General features: G+C 34.3%; 2 protein-coding genes across 4 annotated transcripts in view; both read right to left on the reverse strand.

The window, feature by feature from the left end:
• On the reverse strand, positions 671-2751 carry LOC109225426 (transcription factor bHLH118-like). 2 transcript variants are annotated; one of them, XM_019390084.1, is made up of 3 exons: positions 2339-2751; positions 1545-1880; positions 671-1011 (listed from the first exon to the last, which is right to left on the reverse strand). In XM_019390084.1, the coding sequence occupies exons 1-3, from the start codon at positions 2675-2677 to the stop codon at positions 937-939; spliced, it is 750 nt and encodes a 249-aa protein (XP_019245629.1). In that variant the 5' UTR covers positions 2678-2751; the 3' UTR covers positions 671-936. The 2 variants fall into 2 exon arrangements, with proteins under 2 accessions (XP_019245629.1, XP_019245628.1); XM_019390083.1 differs by having other exon boundaries at positions 1539-1880.
• The window catches only part of LOC109225423 (eukaryotic translation initiation factor 5B-like), a 9592-nt gene continuing 6668 nt past the window's right edge, over positions 11066-13989 (reverse strand). For both annotated transcript variants that reach the window (XM_019390078.1, XM_019390080.1), the window contains exons 9-12: positions 13051-13608; positions 11850-11969; positions 11588-11707; positions 11066-11471 (exon numbers count right to left, since the gene is read on the reverse strand). In XM_019390078.1, the coding sequence (XP_019245623.1) occupies positions 11406-11471; positions 11588-11707; positions 11850-11969; positions 13051-13608 (864 nt within the window). In that variant the 3' untranslated portion in view covers positions 11066-11405. The remainder of the gene's footprint in view (positions 11472-11587; positions 11708-11849; positions 11970-13050; positions 13609-13989) is intronic.

Raw genomic sequence — 13989 nt, forward strand, 5'->3', positions numbered from 1 at the left:
AAACTTACACAATTCATAAAATTAAAATTTCGGTTCCGCCTCTACTAGTCCAGATAGAGCATTGAACTGCAAGGATTCATTATATGATATGTTGTACGTTCAGAGCCATTTTTGAATATTAATGCAAATGCTAACCAATTTATATATCCTTCAGTGATTTTTAAACCATCAAAGATAACATGAGTTTACCCTCAATTTTAGAAAGGATTTAACTTATATACAATGACAATGATAAGAATATTTACACTATTTTAATGTATTGTAACAAGTTATCTAAATTATCTTCCATGTTAATAATCCCCTTTATTATGAACACTACAGTTACTTGTAATTAGTATCTTTTTAGGTGAAAGAATTACACTATAAAGATTATTCGAAAATCTCTGGCCTTGGAGTAAAGTTTTAGTAGAAACCAATGCCCAGTAATCCGAAGTTACTCATGAACCTCCCACAACGACAACCATAACCCAGTGTAATCTCACAAGTAAGATCTGGGGAGAGTAGTGTATACGTAGACCTTACCCTAACCTGTAAAGATAGAAAGGTTGTTTCTGATATATTCTCGACTCAAGAAAAGCATAATCACGACAGTTTTGAAAAAGAAATATGGTAGTGAAGTAGCCATGAAAAAAGAAACCAATAACAATATCAAGATTATAAGATTATCGAAGCAAAAGAAACAACTGGTAGTAATAAAAATCTAAAAATAAGAAAATACGAGAATAATACTAATACTACTGTATGAAAAAGAAATACGCTCGATTACCTATTAATCTTTTACCCTAATTCTCGATTTTTATCCTATCAAGAGTCATGTTCTCGGTAAGCTAAAAATAATCCATATATCTTGTGTAATCACCTCTTCTCAATACTTATTCAGTCTATCTCTACCTCTCCTTATACTCAACATTGTCACCATTACTCATGAACCTCCATTTAAGACAAATTAAGGATCATTTCGGCTAGCTTTTCTTCAAGTGTAGATACATCCATGCATGAAACATCAGTGACCTGCAAAGATTAATAGTAATGAAGGTGAAATATTAATTATTGAGATAAAGATGCCACATACCTAAACTCTGGATTGAGTGAACTTTTTTTTTTTTTTTTTTACTATACTAACTCGTTGTAACAAGTATTCTGCCTTATTTTCAGGTTACTAAATCCTACTTTTATATGGATATTACCTATAGTTATTTTTTAAATGACCTGATAGTTACTATAAGATTGAAATGTTTTGCCAACAATATTTTTCATTTGCTAAATGTTGAATGTTTTGGCAATAATAAAAAGTTGTTTCATGTCATTGGGAAAACACCAATGCGAAAGGTCCATGCAACAAGAATTAATGTAGTTTCCAAAGGCTAAGTTAACACAACAAAATTAAACATGTTATATTAATTATGTGTTCTTGTTAAACACTCAAATAATTGTGGCTTATAAAAGCATTTTGCAAGAAAAATATTTGTATATCATCTTTTTTTTTCAAAAGAGAAGTGTTTATTTGATAGTGTGTGTATATATATATATATATATACCTCAACCTGAATTTTGTGGAGGGATGTTTCATCTACTTTAGTAGAAACACAAGTAACAACATTTAATTTTCTCTTCACGAGTTCTTCAACCACTTTTGAAAGAGGAAGCCCTTCTTTTCCAAACTTTTTTATGATCAAAATCTCCACACCATCTTGACAAGGATTCACTGTCAAATACTCGTCTAAATTATATTTATGGATGCTTTCCTTATCCTCCCTGTTGGAATAATGGGCCAAAAGTTTCAGCTTGTCTCTCTTTTTTTCCAAATCATTAATACTATTCTCAAGGTGTTGGATGTAATTCATCGCTTGTTCCAAATGGTCTGATGCCGAACGTTTCCCCTAATTAAATAAAAAATGTTAGATCAACATACATAACTAGGGTTTTATACAAGTTTTTCACATAAGCATATGCAGAATTTTGCAAAACCGATATCGACATATTCTTACAATCCAGCTTGTAATTTTCTATCTTGTGTTGCACAAACGGTGTTTCGCATAAAAAGAATAGCCTGGTGCACAAGACATCCCGTGTTCACCCGGAGTCTGGGGAAGGGCCGGACCCCGAGTAGACAGCCTAACTTAATGCAAGCATTATTAGTGACCGGTTCCACCGCTCGAACCCGTGATCTATAGGTCACACGGAAACAATTTTACTGTTGCTCCAAAGATCTCCTTCTTTATATTATTTTCTAGTAGTGTCGGATGACAGCTGCCCATACAGTACATAAGTTTTTTACACCATAAACTCTCTCTAGCAAGAGTAATAATTAAAGAAAAAATATGAACTGGATATATACCTTGAGAAATTCAAGAGGAAGATGTGATCTAAGAGAAGTATAAAGATTAGCCATTTCTTGTCTCCTTTGTCTTTCAACATCTCTATGTGCAATTATTCTGATGAGCTTGTTTTGATCCATGGTCTCATTACTAGTACTCTCTGTTGAAACACTTGATAATAATCTTCTTGATCTTTTCTTTTTAATAGTATCATTTCTTGGCAAGGAATTAGTGCCAATAATCTTGACCAAATCTTGTTGGGGTAATTGACATGGAGTAGAAGGGATCTGAATCTCCTGATGATAAATATCATATTCTTGGATTTTGTGAAAAGAGAAGATTTCTGAGAGAGGATCCATACAGTGTTTCCTCCTTAACTTTTTTTTTTTTTTCTAAATTTCTTTATATAAAGCAAAAGATATGTTGGTTAGGGTTTGAGATCTTCAGTGGGGCTGTCTCTGTCTCTCTCTCTCTATATATATATATATACACTATTTTCCATAAACAAAGAAAAAAACATATGATGTGATATGTAGTACTGGTCATTATTTCTATATCCCAGTTCACACTTTGGAGGAACAGCTTTTTCGTTCAAATAAAAAAAATTATTATTAAGGGGAGAATGAACCCTCATACAAAGGAGTTGCAAAATCCGAGGTTTATGAGTTCTTAAAGTGATTTTAATTTAATGTACAATAATAAATTTGGTTCACAATTAAATATTTATAATTTTTATTAAATTTTTCAATATACATATAAAATCTGAAAAAAAGTTACTAGGTACATATAAGATAGATCTACCCCTGTCCAATAGGACGAAGGGGAAGAAATTAAGAAAAAGATGCCCTTGGTAAGATTTGAACCCTATCCTAATTGATGCAACTTATTACTATAAACTTTTTATTTAGTATTATTTACTAAGCCTTAATTTCGTTCGATTCGGATATTAAACTATACATTTATATTTATGTATGTATATCTACTAGTTTTGGAACATGCGCGTTATGTTGTATCATCTGTGTTAATTAGTAAATAATTTAATAGATCACATAAATATTTATATAAAAAATATTTAAGCTATAAAATAAAAATAAAAAAAATATGAAAAAGAAACCTTGCTCCACAAAAGTCCTTAGATGCTTTCTTGAATTTTTATTAAGGATAAACCTAGATTATTATGTCGATATTCTATTTATCTATTTTAGACAGATCTAATCAGTCTCGGTTTTGCATGTAGATAAACCAAACCAGACTTCATTTGCTATATATGAGGCAAAACTGCTACCTGGATTGTGTAATTAGTAAATAGAAAACGAAACAATAATAATAATAATACAAATTTCCTGTGATTATGGCAAAAAGACTAAAAATAAATCATGGCTACTCGGTAAGTTGATCATGTGCAGAGTAACGTTATTTCATATCAGAAGGAAAATCTATCAGATAATTGACTTAGCTAATCTTTAGCTGCAAGGTTTTACCCTTCAAATGATGTTAGGACTTAGGTTTCAGAATTCATATGTAAAATCTATTGAAATTATAGAATCATAATCTCCTGCATAAGTTAGAGATATCCATCTAAGATAAGAAAATAATTTTGTCATTTAAAATGGAAAAGAAAAGAAAACATGTACTACGGGATCAAAACAATAGAGTCATCTCAAGATCATGACTAAAAAGTACTAAATATACAGTGAGTTCAAACCTCTAAAGAAAAAGAAAAAGAAAAGTCTCCAAAGTAGCTAAACGAACAATATATAGAAGACCCTAAAAAAGAAAATAAAAAAATCACATCTTCGATCAAAACGAATACAGATCGATCCAAATCATGTTAGCAATACTTTTAGTAGTAGATCTGCATACCTTATTATTAAGCAGAAATAAGTCTTAAATCGTAATGACTATTACGATTGCTTGTGGTCAAGACAAGTGATTCTTGTATAAGAAGATATCAATTTGTTCCTTTAGCATCTGTTATGGCAAAAACTGGCATACAAAAGAAAATAAAACTTACCACATTCTTTTCTTCCAAGCTAGTCAATTGATTGAATTGGTGGTGACTAATATATTAAAACTAATGCAAGTGTAGAAACGGTTTAAGGGTAGACAATGAAATGCTAAAATGGTTAACACAAATTCTGAAGTTGGTGAAATCAATTGTTTCGACTTACACAACGTATACTAAGGTTTTAATGGACTTTACGCATCACCAAATTTGAGTTTGCACCAATACAATGTATCTATTTTATTGTTTTCAAAGGGGTAATTTACTATTTTGTATTCCTTTTTAATCGAAAGTGTTCACTTGTATAGAAATTCTTGTCGGATTAGATTGGGTTTAAAATGGTAGTTTAATTTTTTATGAGTATTTTGATAATTTAATTTTCAACTTTGGACTTTACACTTATAATATAGTGTAATGATGATGATGATATGATGTATTTAGTTATACTTAATTACTACATGGTAATTATCCTCCGATAATGATTAACTATTTGTTGTCTATCCTATGATATTATTTATATGATGATAACTTATAAGTGTATATTAGACAACACAATTTCGATTTATCCAAGTCTATAATACTAACATTTGGCTACGAATATATGTAGGTATAAATAATGGGATTATACGTACTATCCGTAGTTGAACAACAGATTCCTCCCCCTACTTATGAAAAAACGTAAATAAATAAATAGGAGCCTAAACTCAATATCAACAACCATATCTTTTAATTGACACAACACAACATAATCAATTAGAGAAAATCTTATTGATTATATTTATATCCCTAAAAAGCATCCATGTAAGCAAAGATTCCGAGGTTTAAGCAAACCAAATTAATAAATTGTCATTTCTAAGCAATATCGACCACTATCCATTTTTTTAATTTTCTTGGAAAGATTTGTTATCATGATCATGTTTTATTTTCTTAATACCATTATTATATTATATGATGGAAAAAGATTTTGCAGATAGATGGAGAGGTGTGTCTTACCTGGTGATCTGGATTTGGTTACGAGTGTAATATTAGAAATTGTTTGATATGTGTCTAGCTGATGGGATCCATACAGCTTATAATTAGAGAAAATGATATTATATAGTCGCTCTCAAAATAAAAGTCGAAAAATATATATTTTTTTGTATATATATACATTATGTATGTTATATACAAAAATTATACAAATTTTATATATTTTTTTTACTACTGAATATAAATAGTTTTTTGCGCGTGCTAAAAGTAATACATTGCTATTATAATTTTGCAAACACTCATATGATTATGGCTTTTTATGCAGCCCCTTATCAACACATTGGTTTCTCTTTCTCTGTTCTTTTATGCATTAAGAATAGGTAAACCATTACATAAAATTGAATAAAAGTGATAGAACAATCTCAACTAATAGCAAAAATTGAATAAAGATAGAAGTTTAATCTGTACTTTTAGCCAACTATTGATACATCCACACACCATTGAGGCATGTGTGATGGATTGGTTCAGACCCCTTCATTACTAATCAGAGACTTTCTGCCTTTGGTTTCAGAGCTTTGAAAAGGGAGAACGTTCATGTAGTGTGTGTATATATGTACCAAACTACCTCTATGATCATAGGTGGACCTAGAGTATTAGGAGTGCTGAAATCCTTCATCATCTATCATCATATATATNCTCCCAGCCTCCCTAGCCATCTGAAGACGAATCGGCTGGATAAGGCCGTAAATAAACCTCCTAACCCTCTCTCTCTCTCTCTCTCAAACTGCCTCCGATAGGCCTCTCTCTGAGTAATGGGGAGAAACTTCTCTAGAAATAGCTGTGTGAAATGCTCCCATGTCAAGGCTGGTGATCCTGCTGGCCTAGCTAAGCAACAATCCCTCCACCAAGTCTTGGCGGATCCAGACAAGCGAAATGTAGCGAAATCAACCCCATTGGTCTCAACAATACCCATGTTCCGAAGAACCTCGTGGTAGTTGTCCAGGTAATCTTGAGGATCCTCGGTAGATACACCGCTGAAGGTAGTAGTGAAGAGCTTGGTGAACCTATCCAATCTCCACAAAACATCGGCAGACATAGCTGCTCCATCACCGGCCTGGGCTACCACGCCCGGCTGAGTTGCTCTAACTGGCTGAACTGCTGGAGTCTGAGTCTGGGGAGCTACCTGCTCCGGAGTACGAGTAGCAGGAGTCTGGGCTCCTCCTCCAGCCTGAGAAGTGGCTGGTGCTACAGGAAACAAGCCTGCTCGGGTGACACTCTCCATGAGGCCCACTAACCGGACCAGAGCATCCTGAAGAACTGGGGTAGCAATAAACCCCTCTAGGACTTGAGCTGGGCCCACCGGAACTGCTGGGGCCGGAACCTCCTCGTCAAAATCAACCTGAGGCTCCGCCACTGGTGCTCCTGCTCGGGGCTGAGCTCTGCCCCTACCTCGGCCTCTAGCATGGCCTTGGCCTCACCCTCTAGCATGGCCTCGGCCTCGGCCTCTGTCCCTCGTAGGAGCTGCTGATGGGGGCTCGGGCTGTTGAGCGGTAGATGAGGAAGCGCGCGTTCTCGCCATCTGCGAAAGAACAGAGTAGGAATTCAATTAGCATTTGAGAAACAAAACTGCACGACAAGAAAGAACAAATGTGAAGTTTTCCTAGCTCCGTAGCCTCTGGGATAAATACAGACGTCTTCATACCGATCCCTCAGACTCTATCGAGCATGTCCGTGAATTGTGAGACCTATGTAACCTAGAGCTCTGATACCAACTTGTCACGACCCGGATTTCCCACCCTCGGGGTCGTGATGGCGCCTACTCGTAGAAGCTAGGCAAGCCACAAATGATAAACTCCTAACTTCTTTATTTTAAATCCTTTTATCAATCATAGCAACAAGTGTTAAATATTTAAATAACAGCGGAATATGAAATTAAAGTGGAAGACTTAAATTAAATAAACTGAAAAATAATGCGAAAATCGACATGTGCATCTACCCAAGAACTGGTGTCACAACATCCATGAACTACTAAGAGTGCTACATACAAGTGTCTGAACAAGGAAATAAAATCTGTGTCGAGTACAAAAAGGATATAGTGCATCCAAGTAGATAGAAGAGATGTCGGGCCTACGAACGCCTGCAGGACTACCTCGGGATCTCGTGGATTGAAGGTTGGCTCCCGAACTACTGTTGCGCATCGTATGCTGCTCCGGTATCTGTACATAAGTACAAAGTGTAGTATCAGCACAACCGACCCCATGTGCTGGTAAGTGTTTGGCCTAACCCCGGCGAGATAGTGACGAGGCTAGGACTACACTCCAGATAAACCTGTGCAGTTATATAATATATGGCGGAAAAATAAACAAGTAATAAGTAGTTAAAAGGGAGGGGGGTACATGCTTCGGGGAAACAAGTCAATTTAGCAGGAACCAATTAAATACGAAGGAACAGTACCGTATCTAAAACAATATAATAATAATACTGTTGCGGCGCGCAACCCGATCCATATGTATATATATAATTGTTGCGGCGTGTAACCCGATCCAATCAATATAATATATCTGTTGCGGCGTGCAACCCGATCCAACATAATATTTGTTGCGGCGTGCAACCCGATCCAATATATAATATCTGTTGCGGTTTGCAACCCGATCCAATATATATAATATCTATTGCGGTGTGCAACCCGATCCAATCTAATCTGTTGCGGCGTGCAACCCGATCCATATATATATATACATATATATATATATATATATATATATATATATATATATATATATTATTCATTAATAAAAATTTTATGGCGCGCAACCCGTTCCAAACATATAGCTTACAGTGTTCACAACAATAATTCCGGCAACGGATTAACTATAGATTACACTATCCCGGCAAGGGACAATCAGCTATAACCAATCGCAATTCAACTTCTAATCATTTCTATTACCATCATTCTAACTCATAATTAACTTCCACGGGAATAAACTAAGCCTTTGCTCAATACTACCGATTTACTCATTATTTCAAACATAGCATCATTCAAGAATTCAACAATTATCAACTTAAGACTCACGATCATGCCAGACTCCAACGTATAGATACTCTTCACCATGCTTATACGTCGTACTCAACAAGAAACACATAGCAAATATGACTCAACTCCTAATCCCTCAAGCTAAGGTTAGACCGAACACTTACCTCAAACTTCCACGGCCAATTCACTCCTCAATTACCGTTTTTCCTCTCAAATTTGGCTCCAAATCGATTGTATCTATATATAAATGACTTCAATACATCAATAAATGCTAAACAATGCGAACCCAATGCCTAATTATAGCTTTTCCATCAATTTTTCCAAAAACTCAAAAATCGACCCCGGACCCGCTTGGTCAAAACACGAGGTTCGGACCAAAATCAAATCACCCATTCACCCACAAGCCCGAATATATAATTTATTTTCAAATTCGACCCCAAAACGAGGTCTAAATCAAGAAAAATCAAAAAGTCCTAACTCTACCCAAATCCCTAATTTTCTACCCTCAATCATATGTTTTAGGCCTCGAAATTCATTAGATGTTGATGAAAATGGAAGGAAACGAGTTAAAAATTACTTACCCAAGAGGTTTTAGTGAAAAAGTGCTTCAAGGATCGCCTAGGAGCTATGGAGAAGAAGAAGTCTTGTAAAATTTTGAGAAATCCCGTAAGTGTTCTGATTTGGGTTTTTAAAAAATCACTGGGCGATTTAACTCTAATTAGCATGAGATACACGTGCAACGCACTAGTCATTAATCATAAATATGTGTGAAAGATCTTTAAAAATAGTATATATTTTAAGTTTTGAATCCTTATTTTCAAAAAAAAACTATTAAAATAATTTATCAAATTTAAATTTGGGATCTGTCTTTGTCGTTGATTAGTTCAACAAGAGAGGAAATTGGACAAGGTATTTGGGAAAGGAGAAAAAGAAAAAAGAACAAGGCACTAATGGAACCATCTAATTTAGAGGATATTTAATGACATAGGTCACCAATAATTAATGATGCATTGAAAGATTCACCACCCCTCGTGGGCTTATTTATAAAAATAAAAAATAAAAAAATAGATAGAGAAGAGATTGTTGTTGTATATATTATTAGATTGGATGATACAATAATTAGGTGGAAAGCGATAAAACTCAATATTTTAAGTGGAGCTGCAATTCAATTATATATAGTGGTAGATCAGATTACAGGTATTTATGAAAACTTGCATCTCTCTCATTTTCTTTGAAAAGGTAAAAATAATAAAATTTCAAGTGTCTTACATAAAATTGAAAATACTACACCCTGAATTTTTTCTTTTCCTTTGAAATAAATGCAAGATATTATGATTACTCTTTATTATAAATATAAATTTTGATTTTTGCCTTTCATTTAAACTCTATGGAATTCTGTATTCTTTTGGTTCTTCTGGTAGAATTTGTAAGTGTTAAGTGTTCATTAGCCTTAATTATGAATTTTGTGTCCTATGATTCTAAATTTCTAATAACAAGATTATTTACGATTTCAATTGTTGTGGGAAGAAAATACTAAGACCATCTCCAACCCAACAACAATTTTGACACCAAACACCATTTTAGTGTAAGATTTGGTGTTTATTTGCTCCAACCCAACACCATTTCTTACACCATTTTGGTGTGTGAAAATTTGGTGTAACACTATTCATCAACACCATTACTATTCACCATTTTTTTAATATTATCTTTTATCATCTACCACTTTTAATTAACATATTATAATTTTGTAATTAATTATAGTTTTTATGTAATATCTTTATAATATTAATTTTATATTTTAATTTTGGTATATAATTTTTATTAATTAATTTTCGTATATTTTATTTTTATATAGAATTGTAAGTTAATTTTATTATAAATTATAATTGTATAAAAATATATAACCATCAAAAAAATGAAAAGTACAAAACTGAAATATAATATGCTGTTAATAAATAACACAATATTCATTGATTATCATAAAAGCAAATATTTAATACAATAGCGTCTGACATAGATTAAATTAAAAATACACTAAATAACATAATGGGATGAGAATGTATATATTTGCTTATAATGATTTTATTTTTATTTGAATTATACATTAATATGTATAATGTATGATATTTGTTTATAATTTATATTTATTTAAAAATTAAACGTATTAAGAAAGGATTTGTTTTATAAAGAAAACAAATTAATATAAAAGAGAGAGAAGAATATAAAGGGAATATTATTTTTTGGCGTAAAAAATAGTGTAATGGGTTGGAGTTACTTTACATTATTTTGGTGTATAGACCATTTTGGTGTAAAAAATAGTGCAAGGGTTGGAGATGCCCTAACTAGGAAAAGTCGTAATTTGAACTTGTAATTACTTGAGGTATTTTTTTCCCTTCCAATTTTATAGAGTAAGGATAGTAGTTGAATGGCGATACAGGATAATTTTGAAAAAACCTAACAACACGCTATTGGCCTTTTATAGGCAAGATACTGCTCTAGAATGAAGAGGAATCTTGGCGTAACTAGTAAAGTTGCCGCCATATGATCAGGAGGTCACAGGTTCGAGTCATAAAAACAGCCACTTGCAGAAATACAGGGCAAGACTGCATACAATAGATCCTTGTGGTCCGGCCATTTCCCCGGACCTTGCACATAGCGGGAGTTTAGTGCACCGGACTGCCCTTTATGCTGCTCTAGAATAATAAAATAGCATACAAACATTTGAAAGAACACCAAGAATAAAATTCCAAGAAATTATTTGGAAGCAATAGCAAGATATAGCAGGCCATATCTCATAGTTCTTTGATATAATCTCTCACACGCACATGCTGTCAAAAAGAATAATATGTGAGTTTTCACTACTTCAGTACCAAATACCAGTATACTGTTGCAACTGAAACTAACGAGTAACATCGTTTCGATTCGACAATCAGTCTACAAAGAATGCATTATGCGCCCTTCTATCTCGAGTCCAAACTCCTAACCAAATCACTGCTTATTGTCTGATGAACTGCAGAGCACCAATGCAGTGCCCCAAAAGAATTCAAGGCCTATGCTACTTGCAAAGCTTCGAAACGTCTCATTGAATCTTGAATAGGTTCTTCAGATTATTCACGAGCCTCCAATCTTCAACAGACAAGTCGTTCTGTAGGGTTTTAAAGACGCAGCAAGTAAATGTGAGCGTTAGCCTAAACAAAAGGGAGCAAGAATCTAAAGCTGCCTCCGTGAAAGGGAGGTTCACCATAAGGTAAATTTACGTACCCGAAAATTGGCCTTGAGAATGTCAATGGATCTTCTAGAGATTTTGCTAACAAGCTCGTCTTCAATATCAAAATGCCGACCAAACATCTTCTGTTGCTCCTCTGGGTTAGTTCCAACTATCTGCAATTTAAGGCACAAGATGAGAACCTATGTGCATAGAAGCAAAAAATATCCAAGTTGCTAAGAACTAATGAAGTAAATTGTTAGCACATTTCTATCAATTTATGCAAAAATAGATATCAACCAACATATGGCTTCATACCTTAATGGCCACTTGTTGTCCTTTCTTGGCATAATCAACAGGCTTATGGTTGTTCTGGATGGATGCGATCCGACCAATATCAATGAATTCCCTCTGTGGAATACATATTGGAGTCCCGACCTATTCAAATTAAGTTCATCAAAATGAGGACTCCAACATTAAGAAGCATGTGCATTCTATGAACGAAGATGGATAAAAGAGCATTTGGCTCTACAACTGTCAAATATGTTAACAGTGGAAAGCTTAATCCAAGTAAACCACTCGACAAAAGAACAACAAAACATGAAACACAGATGTGAATGGGAGAACAGTATTGCACATTATTAAAAAAAGGGAGAAGAGAATTAAGAAAATGCAAACAACTCTTGACTGCGATAACTTGTTAAGTGCGCAGCAAAGGTCAAAAGTATGAGAAAATCAGTGACATAGGAAAATGGCCACTTAGCAATTAGAAGGAAATCTGGCAGTACCCTGTAAAGTAAACATCTCTTAGACAAAACAAAGTAAAAACCCCAAGCTCGGGCATACAAAAGCAAGGTACAAAAGAACATTGGGGTATGCTCAAAAAAATTTTGACAGAGAATAACAGGAAAAAAACCAGCAGTAACCTAGATTCTATTGATACCACTTGCTATAGCTTCCAAAAGAGGCTTATGTAACCAAAATCGTAAACTTAACTTTTCAGAAGAATTACAGAGAAACAGATACATGTAAACATAAGTTTTACAAGTGTTAGCCAATCCAAAGAAAAGAAGAAAGGAAATCACTTATAAGAAATCATAGAGAACTTCAATTAATTTAAGAAAATTACTTCCGAACACACAACAAGTAAATTAAGAGTCCAAAACCATGACCACAGCGTAGTTTCAGCTAATAAAATAGTAGGGCATACTTACAGAGATACTGATACATAAGCCTGTTTTTATGTCAGAACAGCTTTATAAGACATCAGGACATTACACTTTTAACCAGGAAATAAATGTGATTTTAACCAGGAAATAAATGTGAGCATGCAAGATCCTTTTCCCAACCCAATGGAAGTGTCAATTAGAGAAAACAAATATAAATCACCAATTGTTTGTTCGTATCGGCCTGCTGATATTACCACATTTCGTGGACAGGCTTCAGAGAATCTGTTATTTTTGTATGTTTAGTGAATGAGATTCCGTGAACCAAGATATAGGGATGCAAAAGTTAATACCTTGACGATGCCCTTAAGAACATCAGCTCCTAGAACAATTGGATCCTTCTTGTTGAAGACACGATTAGGTACGATCTTGAGCAGACAGGGGAAGACTGCTTCTTCAGCAACTTCCTTCATTTTTTCTTCTTTGATATTGTCGATGTAGGCCTTAAACTGATCGAACAGGTGATAAATAATATCAGCAATAAAAATTTTGACACCAACTTCATCCGCAAGTTCCCGAGCTTCTTGTGTCACTTTTACATCAAAGGCCAAGATTGTTGCATACTCTTTCTTCTTCTCAAGCATAACACTAGCTTTCATGACATCCTTCTTATGCACAGGGCCTATGCCAATTCCACTGACAGGTATGCTTACTTCGGGGGTTTTCAAGAACTCCAGCAAAGCTTCCAATGATCCAAGCGTAGACGCTTGAACATAAACTCCTTCCCCTCTTTTATCAATCCTGTTCATCACTGACCTCATATCTTCCATAGCTGCTTCTTTGATGTCTTCCACGTCATCATTAGGCCCCACAACATATAGACTAGTTCCAGCGATTGCATGCTCAAGCCCCTGCACAAGAATGATTGAACCAAGTGGGAAAAGGGGGGAATGCTTTCAATCACACAAATTCAAGGAGGAACCACTGTACACTAATAATAAAGATACTAAATGGTAGATACTAAAATGGTAGTAAATGATTGCATCATCCCCCAAAAACAAATAAAGAGAACTCTTATGAAGTGGCTCACTAGTTTGTCTCAATGTCAAATATCATTCAACTAACAAAACAGACACAAGAAAAGTTGAATAATCTCTGTCAAAATCAGGAAACTAGTATCAACACTTCAGACAATTAACTCCCGTAAACATTCATCAGAGATATTCCCAAAGTTAAACATATGAAAAAGTAACGCGATATCTTCCCTAACCAGGATTTTTTTTTTTTGGGGT

Source organism: Nicotiana attenuata, chromosome 5 (assembly GCF_001879085.1).
Source record: "Nicotiana attenuata strain UT chromosome 5, NIATTr2, whole genome shotgun sequence".
Lineage (NCBI taxonomy): Eukaryota > Viridiplantae > Streptophyta > Magnoliopsida > Solanales > Solanaceae > Nicotiana > Nicotiana attenuata.

Excerpts from the sequence above, each read along its gene's own strand:
- LOC109225426 (XM_019390083.1), bottom strand. The coding sequence starts at position 2,677 with ATGGATCCTCTCTCAGAAATCTTCTCTTTTCACAAAATCCAAGAATAT. Across the intron at positions 1,881-2,338 it reads TTCCTCTTGAATTTCTCAAG|GGGAAACGTTCGGCATCAGA; the intron begins GTATATATCCAG and ends TTATTTAATTAG. Across the intron at positions 1,012-1,538 it reads TCCACAAAATTCAGGTTGAG|GTCACTGATGTTTCATGCAT; the intron begins GTATATATATAT and ends TAATCTTTGCAG.